At 44.6% G+C, this 17,732-nt stretch overlaps 1 protein-coding gene across 2 annotated transcripts in view; it reads left to right on the forward strand.

The window, feature by feature from the left end:
* Positions 1-10,025: 10,025 nt before the first annotated feature.
* DNAJC6 (DnaJ heat shock protein family (Hsp40) member C6) overlaps positions 10,026-17,732 on the forward strand; it is a 131,321-nt gene continuing 123,614 nt past the window's right edge. Inside the window, exon 1 of one of the 2 annotated variants that reach the window (XM_036348710.1) lies at positions 10,026-10,255. In XM_036348710.1, coding sequence (XP_036204603.1) covers positions 10,141-10,255 — 115 coding nt within the window. In that variant the 5' untranslated portion in view covers positions 10,026-10,140. The remainder of the gene's footprint in view (positions 10,256-17,732) is intronic. The other variant, XM_036348713.1, reaches the window with a different exon arrangement.

Consider the following 17,732-nt stretch of genomic DNA (forward strand, 5'->3'; position numbering starts at 1 on the left):
CCTGAAGCAGCCAACTGCCTCTGAGGTGCCACAAAACAGAGAAGCGTTCTTTATATATATACTCTTATCAGATATAAGATTTTCAATATTTTCTCCCATTATGTGGGTTGTTTTTCATGTTTTTTTGATAGTGTTCTTGGAAGCACAAAAGTTTTAATTGTGATGAAGTCCAATTTACCTATTTTTTTATTTATTGTGTTTTTTGTGTCATATTTAAGAAACAATTACATAAGTCATAGTCGCACAGATTTGTCTGTATATTTTCTTCTAAGAAGGTTATAGTTCTCACATTTAAGGCTTTGGTCTATTTTGAGTTAATTTTTATATATGATGTGAGATAGCTTGGCAGGGGGTCTAACAATTCTTTTGCATGTGGCAATATAGTCTTCTCAGCACCATGTGTTGGAATTGTCTTGATTTGTTGAAAATCAACTAACCATAGATATATGGTTTTATTTCTGGAGTCTCAAGTCTACCTCATTGATCTATATGTCCAGCCTTATGCCAGTAGCTTTGCTATACATTTTGAAATAGAAAATGTGGGTTCTTCAACCTTATTCTTCTCTTTCAATAATGTTTTGGCTTTCTCTGGCCTGTTGCTCAATTGATGGAAGGGTCAGGGTTTTGATTCCCGGTCAAGGACCTATACCTTGGTTGTAGGCTTGATCCCTGGCCCATGGGGCATGTGCAGGAGGCAACCAATTGATGTGTTTCTCTCACATCAAAATCTCTCTCTCTCCTCTCCTCCTGCCTCTCCTCCACTCTCTCTAAAAACAAACAAACAAACAAAAAACAATGGAAAAAATATCCTTGCATGACGATGAAAAATAAGAATGTTTTGGCTCTTCTGGGCCCCTTACATTCCTAGAAGAATTTTAGGATCAGTGTCTCCTTGTCAATTTGTGCAAAAAAGATAGGTGGGATTTTGATAGGGATTGTGTTTAATCTGTGGATACATTTGTGAAGTATTATTATTTTCATATTATCATGTCTGATTCTGGGTCTTCCCTTCCCGTTAACCCAGAGGTTTTCCCTGCTTCTTCTTCAATCCCAGGACTCATTTTGCTGCTCCTGCTTCCCACCAACACACTGGAATGTCTGAGAGACTGTCTACGGGCAACTTCCCAGGATGCTAGTTCAGAGACAGGCCTCTGAGCCCCTCACTCCAGGACCTTCCCAAACCTGTGTCCTCACCACTTTATCTCAGTCTCTCTGCTCCCCATCTCCCATGGTAGTGTCCAAGGGTAGGGAAAATGACAAGTGGGCAATCCCTCTGTCTGAAAATGCTCTACTTTTCTTATTTATTATGTTTCTTCAAAGGCTTTGTATATACCAGGATTCATTCTCATTCCAAAGGTTTTAGACTTTTGAAAACCAAAAGTGAGAAGACTCTCACAACCCTCTATATTTGTCTTTTATTTTCCTTCTCTCACTGTGGCAATGAGCACAAAAGAGACAAGCTGGGTGAACTAGAGAATTGTAGCAAGGGAGGAATTTGCCTAATATTTCAAAATATTTTCTTGTGATATTTTTTACCCATATTTGTACTGATGTAGAAGAAAGATCTGGAAAGGTATACATCAAACAGTTAATAGTGACTGCTTCTTGGGAAGGCCATGAAAAGTGGGGAGCTGAAACTTGCCATATGCCTGGAGGGAGACAGAACTTGACATCTGTGAACCCCACTGATGATTCCACATACTCCAAACCAGAGGCTCTGAAAAAGCGGCATGCACAAGAGGTATTCCTCTTTCCACTCTGTGCTTATTGATATGTTTTGTTAAAATATATACACATGTTTTTATTGATTTTTAGAGAGAGAGGAAGAGAGAGGGATAGAAACATCAGTGATGAGAGAGAGTCATCCATTGGCGGCCTCCTGCATGCCCCCCCCCACTGGGGATCCAGCCCACAACCTGGACATGTGCCCTGACCGGAAATCAAACCGAGACCTCCTGGTTCATAGGTTGATGCTCAACCACTGAGTCACACCGGCCAGACTGCTTGTTGATTATTTACAAGGAGAGTGGGTATCTCCTGTCTTTCACCTTCTCCTGACTGGGGATATAATTAATAAGTAATGAATTCATCAAATGAGTTTCTGATCTATATTTAATTTCTAATTGGAATCTTCAGTGCATGCCCTCTCTCTCCCCCTGCCAAAGAAAAAAACCATATTTTATCTCCATTGTTTCAAACACCTCCTGTGTTGAATTTTGTTTTTGTCACCAAAGCTATGAGGAGTAGTAAAGTAAACTCATATATTCTCTCCTTCACCATTCTTGACCATCTTTTGATTTTGGTCTAAACAGGGAGGTGAAGGAGGGGGGAAAGCAAAGGGTCAGGACCCAGTAGAACATGTAGTCCCAGAACAACTTTCCTGACAAGACAGTGCAAGCAAAGCAGATCTATGTATCTGGAGCAAGGTCACATTTGTTTCATGATATACAGACCTCTGTTCTTAGCCTTGGATGCTTCAATGACATGGAAATAAAATCATAGTGACTATGTTCACGGCTGGGAGGGATCACTGTCTTGATAAAAGACTCAAAATTTCAAAAGACCTTGAGTCTAGGTCAAAACAACAAAATGTAACTTAATGGAAATGAATGCCAAGTCTTACATTTAGGTTTAAAAAATTCAGTTTCAGAAGTATAGCATAGGAGGAACATGGCTTATAACAAGTATTATGAAAAACACTCTGAGATTGTAGATGACACTATACTAGTCCAACCTAATGTTAAAAAATCCTCCATCACCCCCCTCCAAAACAACAACAAAAAAAATGGCAACTAATATAATCTTAGCTCCTATAATAGAAATGTAGTATTGTGTTTAGATTAATGGAGGCATCATATCATGTCACTGTACTCAGCTTTGGAAGTATTTCCAGATTTGTTGTTAATGAAAAATATGCACAATATGCAGCCTATGATACATACCATTTATGGGAAAAAAAAGTGTGTGTGTGTAATTTTATAAATGTAATCTCACTTTTCATCTTTAAACTCTCCCTCTGAGACAGATATTAATTTCCCAGTTTTACAGGGGAGAAAACTAAGTCACAGAAGGCCAGTAACTTGCCCAGAAGTGAGCAAGTCTGAGCCTTTAATCAGTCTTCTCCACTGTTCCTAAGCTCTAGATATTACAGGGAAGACAGGGGAGGCAGATTCTGAAAAGGTTCCTTCGAGGGGGATGCCTGGACCGTGTTAGGCTGCACATGAAGTTCCGGGTCAGAAAACATTTTGAGGCAGAGACCGTTTCTTCTCCCGGGTATCACTTTGGTTACAGCTTCTGTCTGGTGACCCCAACCCCTGGATTGTTGTAACTCCTCCTTTTGCCCTTCTAGCTCAGAGCGTTAGTGACTGACTTTCTACTGTTGTTATTCTCCGGACTAACTCATGATCACCACTTCCCTGCAATAAAGTCTCTTTGTTCTGATTAAATTGAAGACAGAGCACATATATATTTCTTGAGAACCCCCTCTTCGCCAAATCTGCTGCTGACTGCAGGGAATCCTGTGATTTAAGCCAAGTGTCAGATGCAAAAATGGGGAGCCTTAGTCTGTGAAGGAAAGACAGATGTTTAAGCACATATTTTCGATACAATATGAAAAGAGCTATGACAGAGCTATGTGTAAGATTTTGTAGGAGCACAAGATCAAAGTCCATTGGCCAAGCAAGAGCAATGGCCGTCTCCTATATCTTCCATCTGTCCTCTGGAGGCCAGTGAATGATAAATCATCGTGTCTGGACTTTGAGAGCATGGATTCAATACCTCAAGGCTGACTTTCCCCACCCCTGTTTGCATCATCCCTCTCTGCCCCATAAAAAGGATAAGAATCTGTAGGATAATAATCCCAATTGTTCATTTACTCTGTATAACTTTGTGTAGTTACTTAGCCTCTCTCAGCCCCTGTTTATCCATTAGTAAATGGATCAGTAATGGCTGCCATCATTTACCATTGGCTCCCATTTCCCTCAGAGGGAACAGCCCAGCAGTAGCCTACCAAGCTCTCCTCAATCCCTCGCCATGGCAACACCCAACCTCTTCTGCAGCAGACCTCCTCGCTCCCTCTATTCTACCCCCTCCTGTCCCCCAGCTGTTCCTTAACCCTACCAGGCTTGCTCCCGAGCTACCAAGGTGGGCCTTTAATGCAAGGGGTCCTTCTGCCTGAAACCCTCTTCCCTGCAGAGCTGACTTGCTGGTTTATTTCTCTTCCTACAAGACTTTGCTCAAATTTTTCCTCTCCACCAGGTCAAACATGACCACCCTATTTATAACTTCAACCGGCCCCAGGGCCTCCCCACCAGCCTTGGATGCTTCAGTGACATGGAAGCATCTTGTTGTGAACAAGAAGGCAAATATTATTATACCCAATTTACAGATGAGGAAAGGGAAGCTCAGCTAATTAGGTACCTTCGTATAAGGACATTAAAATGGCAAGGAAACTAGGCTCAATCCAGGATTTTGTTACCATTCCCTCGCCCTGCTCTACTTTTTCTTTTATTCATAGCACTTATATCTTCTGTCAAACTTCACAGCCTACTTACTTTACCTATTGTTCACTGTCTGCACCCCCTGCGCCCTAGAGGAATGTGGCTCCATAGAACAGGAATCCGTATCTGATTCATTCCTCATGGATCAAAAGAGTCTACAATAGTGCCTGACACACAGTAGGTACTTAGTTGATGCTCATAGGTTGTTGTCAATAAATAAGTCATGTCTGAGCCCTGATATCTCAGTTGGTTAGAGTGTTGTCCCAATACACCAAGGTTTCAGGTTTGATCCTCGATCAGGGCACATATGAGAATCAACCAATGACTGCATAAGTGGAACAACAAATCCATCTCTCTCTCTCCCTCTCTACCTCCCTCCCTTTATCTTTCTCTCTAAAATCAAGAAATAACATTTAAAAATTAGGTCATGTCTGTAACGTTCTTAGCACAGTGCATAGCATCAGGTATTATAAAAACCCCAGCTCACACTTATTCATTGCCAGGTGCTGTTCTCAGTGTTTACACACAACTCATTAAGTTTTCACAACAGTCGTAGGAAGTGGGCGCTTATTATTCTGATTTACAGATGAGAAATTCGGCACAGAGATGTTATTGCAACTCTCTAATGTCCCCGTGCCAGTAGACTTTAGTCAGGAACAGTGTGGCACCAGGGTTTGTGCTTTTAATAGCTATGCCATACTGCCTTTCTCACTAAACATTTTTTTTAATATTTTCAGGTCAATTTAAAAATGAATCAACATTTTTGAAGGTCTGAATTAGTACTATAACAAGGCACATTATAATAACATTATAATGCATGCAGTAGGCACACAAATGCCATACTGGACTTTCTACCTCTTCTTTTCATCTTCCCTTCACACTCCATCTTTGCACCTGCCGCCTGCCCTGACAAATCTGCATCGCAGGAGAGGGATTCAATCCACCTCCATCAGCCCCACCAGCTGACTTCAGGCACAGATGTGGCAGAAAGTGAGGTCCAGGGGTTTTGTTCCCTTTAAAGTCCTGAGATCTTAAGAGTCAGTGCATCATTTTATTAATAAAACATTTGCAAAGTAGTATATTGGATTATTGCCAACTGGGCGCTTTCACACGTGCTTTCATTGGAATCTCCCTGCATTCCAGGGTAATTGGAAATGCCCTGTTATGAACAAGAAGGCAAATATTATTATCCCCAATTTACAGATGAAGAAAGGGAAGCTCAGCTAATTAGGCACCTTTGTGTAAGGACATTAAAATGGCAAGGAAACTAGGCTCAATCCAGGATTTTGTTACCAAGCCTGGTATTCTTTTCACTTCACTCAGTGAGAGAGAGGCACGAGGTTTAGTTTCAGCACCGTAGGCGCTCAAAAAAGGTTCCTATGATTTTAATTGGCAATATGATTTTTGTCTTTGAATGATTGTCCCTTTTTTATGCCTATCTTCCCATGTAGGGGGCCTTTTGCAGAACCCCAGTTTCTGTGAGGAGTGTTCATTCGTCACGATGCTTCTGCTCTCTCTGAGACTCTGGGTATAACCCCACATATTGTTGGTTGGGGTTATTCTTTGGCTGGTGGGGGCCTGGGCTAGCTAGGCCCTGAAAGTGACTTCAAATTATTCTGCCCTCCTCGTATGTATATGTCACTCACCCTTCCAAGAGGTGAAGCCTGTGACTTCTCCCTTGAGCCTGTGTCTGAGTTGATCAATAGAATGTGCAGGAAGTCCTTCTGGGGACTTGAGCCCAGGCATCTGGGAACTTTTGAGCCAAGGCTTTAAGAAGCCTGGCAGTTTCACCTTTCTGGGGGTGATGACCTCCCTACAACAACATGCCTCTTACTAAGATCTCCTCATCCCTCACCAGAAGAGAAGAGGAAACACAAGAAGAAGCGCCTGGTGCAGAGCCCCAATTCCTGCTTCATGGATGTGAAGTGCCCAGGGTGTTATAAAATCACCGCCCTCCTTAGCCATGCACAAATGCTGGTTTCGTGTTGGCCGTTCCCCTGTGCCCTGGCAGCTGATAGGAGGGAAAGCAAGGCTTACAGAAGGAGGCTCTTTCAGCAGCATGAGACGCGTGGGGAACTGTCCCAATAAACACACTTTGCAAAACAACGAAAAAGGAAGCCTAGCAGTTTCAGCTTTTTTCCTTTTGGAACCCAGCCACCATGCTGTGAGGAAGGCCAAGCCGCCATGTGGGGAAGAACCAAGGCTCTTGGCTGAGCTCCCGCCTGATGCCAGCACCATCTTGTGGGCTATGTAACAGAGCCATCTTAGAAATGGATCTTCAGCCCTGAGCAGCCCCGCTCACCTCAATCAGAGCAGAAACAGGCTATCCCCTCTGAGCACGGCCTAAACTGCAAAATCATTTGCCAACAAATGATTGTTGTTTTGAAGCCATTAAGTTTGGGGATGGTTTATTATGCAGTAATAGGTCATTGAAACAGACCTCTCAGAAGCCCTGAACGCATTTTCTGCGAGCAGTTTCCCCTCCTCTCACACCAGACATGACTGCTGACAACGTGGTTGGGAGGCTTTCTGTAGGTACTGCTCGTTACCTTGAGCACATCATAATCTTGTCAACTTGGAGAACTTCAGATTGAAAAAGTCGTTTAAAGTGCTTCCTGTACTAATAACAGTCATATCGGCATTGCCAATGGGGTCATGCAAAACACTGGGCAGCACTCAAGGTGACTGTAGGTGGTACAGCTTTGTTTATGTTCTGGAACTCTCTGTAAGGGAGGGGAGGTAACAGGAAGAGGCATAATAAGAGACACAGGCATAAGAGGAGACACAAAAAGTAATCATGAAGTTTGAAGGGTGTGACTTCCACCTAAAATCGAGATATTCCCATTTCTCTCTCTTTAGAAATACACACACACACACAATTATTTGTTGCAAAAGAAGATGCCATTGTTTATCTGCCATTGTCTCAATAGATACAGTATTATAATAAGCTACTATTTATTGAATCTATTCAATGCTTTACACATAATAGTTAAACTTAGCACAACCCTGTGTGGTAAGAACTATTTATTATCTCCATTTTGCAGATGGGAAAACTGAGACTTAGAGAAGTTGGGCAAGCTGGGTAAGATCACTGAGTTAGCAAGTGGCAGAGCCAGGATTCACTAAGCTTTGTGTAGCTGGAAAGTCTAGGTTTTTTTTCTATTAGCCCTCTCTCCTCTCTCTCACACACACGCACACACACAGAAGAATCTTGTATCTCATTGACTTTGAGGACCGCCAGTTTTATGTTTCTGGACCTAGCTTCACAAGCACAATGAAGTGAATGAAATTCAAGGTTTATTTTTTTTCTCCTTTTTGTTTTCCCCCTATGCCCAGTGAGCCAGATGTACAAATAAGTGGGCTTGTTTTGCATTTTTGACATTTGAAAAGAAATTCCATGTTGCCAGTACTCATGAATGTGCCTCAGGGGCATTGGGTGTTTCTGCTTGGGTGGAAGGTCTCTCTGGCCGCATTCTTTTCCCATGGACTGCAGAGACTCCCTGCTGGATCTGCCTGGAGCAAGCCGTGTCTGTGGGAGTCAGAGACTCTGGCCTTGTTTAGCTCCAGGCTGGACGAGTGCCACGAAATCACATGATGTTTGGACAGAAAGGGCAAACCAAAGAATGTTTCTTTCATCCTTCCCTGACCAGTGAAGTCTAAGCAGTGAGCAAGTGGGCCCCTCCCAGGAGCTGTTCTGATGCACTGGATGTACCAGGACAGTGGAAGAAAAGATGGGTCTCTAAGCCAGGCCCTCTGGGGATACTAACACTTAGCAGTATTCCAAAACCAGTTAGCGAGAGTCAGGACATACAGGGAAGAATGGTGGGACCCTGGAAGGAAACATCTGTGTCATCTTGTTAAACCCCCTCCATTAATGGGACTGGAGATGATGGTGGAGATTAAAGTCGGAAGCCAGGAGGGGAAGGGACAGAACCAATATTTCACAGATGGTTTGGATAACCAGGACTAGGTTCTTGGTGCCCTAAGCCCAGGACCAGGTAAGAAGTCCGAAGAGCAGAGCGAAACCCTTGTCTAGGGTATTAGTTGGTGGTATATAGCTGCTATTCCTGAGTAACTTTGTTATTTAGGTTATTTCTTCTAAGGGCCTATTTTTCAGACTTTAGTCTGGATGCCTTGGTGTAGAAGAAAACTTAGCCTATTGCTGACACAGAGAGAGAGAGGACACCTCTCAATGTCCACCCTCTTTTAAAAAAAATACTTTTATTGATTTTAGAGAGGAAGGGGGAGGGAGAGAGAGATAGAAACATCAAGTTGCATGTGCCCTTGACTGGAATCGAACCCAAGACCTCTCAGTTCACAGGCCAAAGCTCTAGCCGCTGAGCCAAATCAGCTAAGGCTGGAGGCTCTCCACTTTCATCTGCCTCCACTGGTGATTTTAATTTTGATCATCTGGTGAAGTTATTGTTTGACATTACAATACAAAAATGGCAATTTCATGACTCAACCTAACATATCACCTTTATTACTGTTTTATATGTGTAACCTGACCCCCCTGACACAATGTCTCTTCCATTAATTAAGTGTAGATATTAATCATTTCTCTCTCATGAATATCATTGGGAGAGTTAAATAAGATAATGTATGTAACATCTGGTCCATGAAAAGCAGTCCATAAAAATAAGCTATTATTATTATTGTAACCAGGCAGTATTAAAGGAACCTTGGTTTTGATCTTCCTCTCAGACTCTCCCAATTACAAGCAAAACCAGGACAGAAATACAGTGGTGGGAGTGGAGGCAAATGGGAAACGCCTCCCGCCCCACAGGTGTGCTATGAAGTTTAACGGCATGTATGTGAAAGTGCCCGGCCAGCGTGGCTCTGTGGTTGAGCGCGGACCTATGAACCAGGAGGTCACCGTTGGACTCGCAGTCAGGGCCCATGCCTAGGCACATGCAGGAGGCAGCCGAACAATGATTCTCTCTCTCATCATGGATGCTTCTCTCTTTCTTTCCCTCTCCCTTCCTCTCTGAAACCAATAAAAAATAAAATAAAGTGCCCGGACCTAGAATAGGTTCTCAAAAAATCATGACTGATACATAACCTGTTGTATGAGGAAAGCAGAAATATCTGCCAGACTTAAGGATCTAACATAAGGTGGGATCATTCTCAGGCCGTAGCGAGGTATGAAAAAATAGAGCCAGGACTTGAGAATGGGCACCATTGAGCAGTTGTGTGACTCTGGGCAGACTAGAGACACTCTCGGAGCTTCCATTTTTTTTCGTTTTGGGGACAAAATCACAGCCCTTGGGGTTTTTCTGTTAATTAATGATGCGTAGCAGTACTTGGGTTCTCCAGGGACACTTCCTGAAGGAAGGACGAGCGGCTACAGCCTCCCCTGCAAGGCGGCCAGGCTCCAAGTGCTTCCCAGTCTAGCGCATCAGAGTAGCTCCCACGCCCAGGCCGGCCGCACCCTGCAGGCGCCGCCCCAGCAGCTGTCCCCCCTCCTCCATCTCCCTCTCTCCCCCCGCTTCTCGGCCCCCCCTCCCCCCTCCCCGGCCGCAAGCTCCTCCCCCGGCCGCCGCGTCTGCCCGGGAGACGGCCCGGCACCTGGCAGACGCGCGGCGGCGGGGGCGGCAGGAGGCGACCCTCGGGCGCGGCGGGGAGGCGCGTGGGCGCACAGATGGGAGCAACTGAGCAGGGCGGCAAGAAGAGCCGGCGGCTGTTTTCCTCTCTGCGGCCGTGGAAGGCTACCCGGCGGCTCTGGAGGACGCGCTCGGCTCCCAAGGCGGCGCAGGGTGAGTGTGGGCGCGGCCCGGGGACCTGTTACTACGCGCGGCCGGCGCCCGCCACCCAGGGCCCCAACTCGGGCCGAGTTCTCCGACCCCGGTCCTGCGGACGGGGGGCGGCGCGGCCAGGAGGTCTGGCCGGGGACGCTGCACCACGACCCTCGGCCGCGGGAACGAGACCAGTCCCCGAGCTCACCCGGGGCCGGTGGACCAAGCGCAGGGTCCAGTCTCGGCACTGTCCCCGCGCCCTCGCCACCCCTCGGCCCCATAGGCGTCTCCCGTTGGCTCCGGTGTTTGCAGCTTCTTGCCCGCAAAAGTCGCTGGCTGTGTATTTGGCGCTGGATGGAAGGAATCAGGGTGCTTCGGGGACACATCTTAGGTTTGCATCCGCCGCCCCGCCTCCTCCCGCCCAGCACCTGGCAGGCACCTGCATTGCAGTGCCCGTTGGGGGTATGAATCTGGACCCAATGCTACCTTCAAGGTCCTTCCCCATCCGACCCTCCCGTTTCCGAGCTGTCTGGTGTGACTCCTTTTTATCTCCTAAGCTCTGGCTATGATAAACTATTTCCCAAACACATTCCACCCTGTTCTCACCAGGGCCTTAACTCCCATTTATTCAGTCACTGATTTCACTCCATTCATTCGTTCTACAATTTTTATCCTGCCCCCCCTGTGTGCCAGGGCCTGAGTGAGCCAGAGGGGCAAGGCCCCAGCTCGTGCAACTACTTTTCCAGGGGGAAAGGGCCACGGCACATATAAAACAGATCAAAACCTCCCAGTCAGCTGGAGAGGAAGAGAGGAAATGGCAGGTGGATAGGGAAGGGCTCTCTTTCTCTGAGGCAATGGAAGTCGAGACCTGAAGTCTGATTAGGAGCTACTCCAGCTTGGAGCGCGGGAGAGCAGTGCGGCCAGAGGGAATAACTAGTGGCAAGGTTCCTGTGTGCCCAGGGAAGCCGGGCCTGGATCAGGGTCTGGGTAGGCCATGATGAGGTGTTTGGAAGCCATTAAAGTCTTCTCTGCAGGGACATGACATGAGCTGCTGGCTCACACACTGCCTCCTTTCTATCTGCAATGGCCTGTTCCTACCCACCTGTCAAGACTAACCCGTGAAGCCTTTCCTGGGGTTCCTGCCACCTGTAACCCCTCTTTTATCATCTCATCACGCATCCGGCATGTGTTGCTGTTCATCTGGTATTATAGATTCCACGTGACAGGTTCCCATCGGTTTCATCTCTGCATTCCTCCTTAGGCTAAGCGAGGGTTTGGAACTTTGTAGATACCTGTTTGCATGTGTGTGTTTGCCTGTGTGTCCTATCTTGTCCTTTTCATCTGTTTCCATCATCTCAGGATTCTTCTTCAGAGACACCCACATGCCGTGATTTCTAAAATGGCCGATCTGAACCGGGGCAGACACTGGATTGCTCCAGAGCCCTGTGGATGCTGTGGTTGTCACCCTCTCGCCCCGCGGGTTGTTTTGAGGATAAAATGAATTAATGAGTCAATAAATGTGAAGTGCTGGCACGTAGTAAGCATTCTACAAATAAATTTGACAAAGAGCAGCAATGATTGTCTTTCAGATATTTATTGCATTAGAAACAAGCTTTTCTCTTGTTGGTAGCTGGGGGTGGGGGTGGGGGCTTGGCATTGTCCTCTGGTGGCTTTCACAGGATGTGTGAGTACTTTCGTTGATACACCAGTTAAGCTCCTTCCCCACTGGCATCCAGAACTGTTGCTGAAACTTAGGGCTGAAGGCTAACCACCTGTTTCTTTCGCTTGCCTGAGTAGTTGAATAGATTGGGAACTGCAACAAGTATTCCTTGAGTGATAAGCACATTCCTAGTGTTGTTCCAGGTGTGTGACAGTATTTTCAGAAGAGGACTAAATGGATATTGCCACTGTGCTAAATTAAGTTACAGTAAGTTTCCTAGTTTTATAATTTTTTAAAAATATATTTTTCATTGATTTTAGAGAGGAAGGGAAAGGGAGAGAGAGAGAGAGAGAAACATCAATGATGTGAGAGAATCATTGATCGGCTGCCTCCTGATCCCAATAGGGATCAAGCCCACAACCTGGGCATGTGCCCTAGACAGAAATCAAACATGGGACCCTTCAGTCTACAAGCCGATGCTCTATCCACTGAGCCAAACCAGCTAGAGCAGCTTTATAATTTTTTTTAGGAGAAAATGGACAAGTTTTCATTTATTTTATTTTTTAAAATATATTTTCTTATTAATTTCAGAGAGGAAGGGAGAGGGAGAGATAGAAACATCAATGATGAGAGAGAATCACTGATGGGCTGCCTCCTGCACGCCCCCTACCGGGGATCGAGCCTGCAACCCAGGCATGTACCTTTGACTGGAATTGAATCTGGGACCCTTCAGTCTGTAGGCAGGCGTTCTATCCACTGAGCAAAACGAGCCAGGGCCTAGATTTATAATTTTTAAAACCAGTTCTATACTGTATATGCAGCCAACCTCTCCTCTCTCCCTGTGTTCCTCTCCTAGAGTTTGCCCATTGCTGTGCTATACCTCTCTTTCCTGAGTTAGGATCTTGGCTGCTCACTACATTTCTCTATGTCCCCATCCCTTGTACAGCCTGGAGATGAGGTCATTATAATGTCTATGTCATAAGATATGTTACAGTTTACAGAATAGGTCAACCACAAAATCGTGTTTAGATCTTGACAACACCCCAGAAGGGAGGGAAGATGATTTATTTTTCCCATTTACAGATGAGGAAGATGAAACAAAAGATAGAATAACATGCAGGAGGCTATGTGACTGGTGAGTGGCAGGCTCAGGCATGGGTACCCATACAGCACCCTTTCTGCCACATCTCCAATATCTCTTCTCACGGAAGGGAGAAGTAAAATTAATAAATATCACCCAGCTGGTGTGGTTCAGTGGTTGAGCATCGACCTATGAACCAGGAGGTCACAGTTCAATTCCCAGTCAGGGCACATGCCCAGGTTGTGGGCTCAGTCCCTAGTGTGGGGCCTGCGGGAGGCAGCCAATCAATGATTCTCTCTCATCATTGATGTTTCTATCTTTCTCTCCCTCTCCCTTCCTTTCTGAAATCAGTAAAAATATGTTTTTTAAAAATTAATAAAAATCATGCAATGAAGGAAATCCACATTCCAATTTCATTTGATTTTTTTTAAAAGGTAGCCTGAATTTATCATGAGGCCGTCACCATCACTTTGGGCATCTAGATAAAATCACATTCTTTAGTATCAAACAGACTATGCTTTGAATCTGCAACTAATAAGTGACATATTAATAAGCTGTGTGACCTTGGGAAGGGTACTAAATCTTTGTAAATCTAAAACTCCTTTATATATCACATGTAAATGAAGGGTGCTGATGCCTATGTCATCATGTTACTGTGATGATTAAATGAGTTTATGTATATAAAATGCCTTGTTCATAGTGGCTGACAAGGTGGTGGTTATTTTTATTAACATTACTTCAGATCTTCCCCCATATGATCATATCCCAAATATGTTCAGCCGTGGGGCTGGAAAGTTCAATGGGCTGTGGGAAAAACCATGGCTGGGAATTCCACTGGGGCAGCTATCCCTACTGGGCCAACGAGAAGGCCTTCCATACCACCATTCCTTTTTCCCACTTTTTTTTTTTTTTTTCACAGAAGGCTGCAGTTCTGTGAGAAGTAACATACCTTTTGGGGACTCTTGACATCTTTTCAGCCTAACACTGTCCTGGACCAGAGCAGACATTCAATACATAAGTTTGTAATGAATGAATCCTCTAGGGATACATACATGGTGTCCCTCCAAAATGTATACACACTTTAACAATTTTGAAAATGAAATGTATCTTAATGAACACTGCCTTTATCATTATTCAAAGTGTGTGTATATGTTTTTTTTTTTTTTTTGGACACCTTCTATATCTCCAAAGAGAATGAGTAACAATTCAAACATTGTAAGTATAGGATAAATACCTAGAAGGATAGTTAACTGGGTTAAAAGGTATATACTTCTTTAATTTTGAAAGATGTTGTTAAGTTTACCTCAGTATATTTTTACTTCCCTTCAGTAGTGTATGAGAGTCCTGACTCCCTGCTTCCTTGTTAATACTGAGTACTTTCCAACTTTTCAATGCTTGTCAATTTGTTGTGCGTGAAATGGTACTGCATGGTTTCATATTGAATTTCCTTGATGAATAATGAAGCTGAAGATTTTTCACATCGGCCTTGTGTGATCCTCTCTGAAATGCCTGCTCATGTCTTTTCCTATTTTTTTTTCCTTCGGTAATTTGTCTTTTCCTTACCCACTTAGGAATTCTTTCAATATTCTGGACACTAATCATTTACTGGCTTCTATTAAGAACTTCAAAATATATCTAACAGTGCAAGTGGTTCCAAATGGGAATGTGAGCAAGCTGTGCCCAGTGGAAATTTACTCCCCACGTGCTTCCATCCTTTTCAAAAAAATGTATTTTAGTCAAATATCGAAGCTTTTAGGTGATAGAAAAGGGAGCAAACAGCTGGTGGAAGGATTTTGTGAGCAGGAGATTTGCCTAGCCCTGAAGCCATGGTGTAAAATGGGTTCTGAGATCCTTCAATTAGAAATTACCTCCTCCAAGTCCTGCTGGGGTGAAGGGCCCTTTCCTGAGCAATATTCCCTGTGATATTCCCTGGGAAGACACAGATTGGAACTGGAGTCAGTCTCTGTCGGCACTAATGCTCCCCAGGACAAGTTAGTTGGAGAAGAGGACAGAACACCTGCCAGGTGATCTGTGGTTTGGTCCCCCACTGCCATTTTCTGGCCACGTGTCTCTAAAAACAGATCACATTGAATGGAAATAATGATATTGGAAAGATCAAATGGGATCATAAATATGAAAGGCTATGTAAATACATGGTATATTTTCTAGGCTCTTGAAGTAACTGGCACTGCCAGAGTGGGAAAACCTTGTTGACTATAATCTTTAGGCCCCATCCCTTCTTCTAGTACCTGGTCTCCATTCTGGTGCATGACCATAGAGCAGTAGTTTTCCCAGTGTGGTCTCTGAGCCAGCCTCATCTACATCACCAGGAATTGGTTAGAAATGCAAACTATTGGCCCCACCCTAATACTGAATCAGAAACTTTGGAAGTGGGGCCCAGCAATCTGTTCTAATGAGCCCGGCAGGAATTCTGACCTGTGCTAAAGTTGGAGAACCGCTGGCCTGGTGGGATGTGCCACGGCTTTAAAGTCAGCAGGTGTGGGTTTTAAATCTGAACTCTCCCATTTGCCATTGTGACATGAGCAAGTCACTAGGCCCCTGTCGAGCTTCCCACCTCTTCTCAATAAAAGGAAGTGGTATCTCCCTCCTGGGATTGCGGTGAGAAAGAAATGACAGGGAGAATCCCAGATCTACTACTTTTTAGCTGTATGTCCTTTGGCAAGTTTCCTTGCCTCTTTTTTCTCATCTAAAAAGATGGAATGGCAAGAATTAATATGTATGCACCGCTTACTATGTAACAGCCATTGCTGGCTTATATGTCCAAACAATTTAAAAATATATCTAACTGTGCACTGTCCTAAACCAGTGCATATTTTAATTTTATTTAATTTCTACAAAAACCCTGTTTTACAATATCTATTTTACAGTTGAGAAAACCAGAGCACAGAGAGGTTAAGTAACGTTTTATTTTCCTTTTTTAACGTCCTTTTATTGATTTCAGAGAGAAAGAGAGAGATGAAATATAATTGATGAGAGAAAATCATCCAATGGCTGCCTCCGGTAGTGCCCATCCTGGGTGTCAAGTCCACAACCCGGACATGTGCTCTGACTGGGACTTGAACCATGACCTCCTGGTTCATAGGTCAGTGCTCAACCACTGAGCCACGCTTGCAGGCTAAGTAACATTTTCAGAGTTACACAAAAGTTACACAACTAGTGAGCTGGACTTCAAACCCAGGCAGTGTGCTGTGAAAGTCCTTGCCTTAAAGATAATACTTGGAAATAATTAGTTCTCAATTAATGTGTGATGATGATAAAAAGATTGCCTGAAGCACAGTAGGTGCTTCATAGATCATCTCCCTTTCCCTTGTCTTGTGGCCTGGCTTCTTGAGAGCTTGCGGAGCTTTCCTTGTAGTTGTGCCGCCCCCTTCTGCCCTGACTCTACTTACAAACCGCCACCCACCAGTAGGCAATTTTCCCTCACGCCTCTTTTATGGCCACTTAGATGCTCTGAGCAAACCAGACAGGGGCTTGGCTTAATGGAAGACGGCCACATGAAGCGGTTCAGGTGAAGCTACCCTCCTGTCACCCCACCCTACGTGTTTTGGGAATGAATGACCAAGCTAGGAGAGGCTCTAGGCAAGTGGAAGCTCATTAGATCTGCCCAATTTGGGACACAACCTCCAAATTTCTTTTGCTCTCAAATTTCTAAGGGGATAGAAAAGCTTTTTTCCCCCCTTCTTCTTTTTTGCTCATTTTTTCTTCAAATTAAATTGTACAACTGGGAAGTTTAACTCACAATATTACAGCAGTGTTTTTGTGTGTGTTTTTTTCTTGCAAAAAGAATTTTTTGGGGGGCCTGGGACAATAAAAAGCCTGTTCTCTTTCAATTCAGGGCCCCACTGATTGTTCTTAAAAATGCTCTTTGGTTCTGCTCTCAAGATGGCCTCCCCTGCTGGGCATGACTCACCAGCCTAGTGACTCAGAAGTGGCATCTAACAAGACCAGGCCTGTGCGGAGCAGTGAGCGGACTTGGTGGCCAGGGGAGCCCACCTGGAGCTTTCCCTAAACCCGGTCAATGAGATGGAGCATCATTTTCATTACTGCATGTTTATAATGGCCCTTGGTACCTGTTTATTGAAGTATGAGGCCTGCCAGAGACATTGCCTTGTTCTGGAAAGCTCCAATGCTCGAGTCCATCCTTGTCCCTCAACTGGGTGTGGCCTTAGGGTTACTGTGGGGCTTGACAGCTTTTGAGAATTTACCTGGCTTGGCTTGGAATGGCCACAGAATCAGGAGGTCTGTAAATATTGTGTCAGGAGGAAAGTAAAGTTTCTTTTTATTTGAAGAGGTCTTCAAACCTCTTTCAACTTAATTTTTAAAATAAACTATCAATTAAGGATGGATAGAGAGATGGACAGATATGCAATAAAGAAAATACAGCAAAATGTGCTTAAAGATGCAGTTCACCATGCAATTCTTCCAACTCCCCCCCCCACCCCCCGCCCCAATCCTCACCCAAGGACATGCTTAGAGACAGGGAGTGGAAGAGGGAGGGAAGGAGGGAGGGAGAGAAAAAGAAACATTGATCAGTTGCCTTCATACACTCCCTGACTGGGGATCAAACCCATAACCCCGGAATGTGCCCTGTACCAGGAATTGACCCGGCAGCCTTTCGGTTGGTGCATGGGACGGGAGCCACTCCGACTGGGCTCTTCCAACCTTTTTATGTTTGAAACTTTTCAAAATGCAATGTTGTGCAAAATGCACCACACTCTAAAAAAAAAAATTACTTC

Source organism: Myotis myotis, unplaced genomic scaffold (assembly GCF_014108235.1).
Source record: "Myotis myotis isolate mMyoMyo1 unplaced genomic scaffold, mMyoMyo1.p scaffold_m19_p_2, whole genome shotgun sequence".
Classification (NCBI taxonomy): domain Eukaryota; kingdom Metazoa; phylum Chordata; class Mammalia; order Chiroptera; family Vespertilionidae; genus Myotis; species Myotis myotis.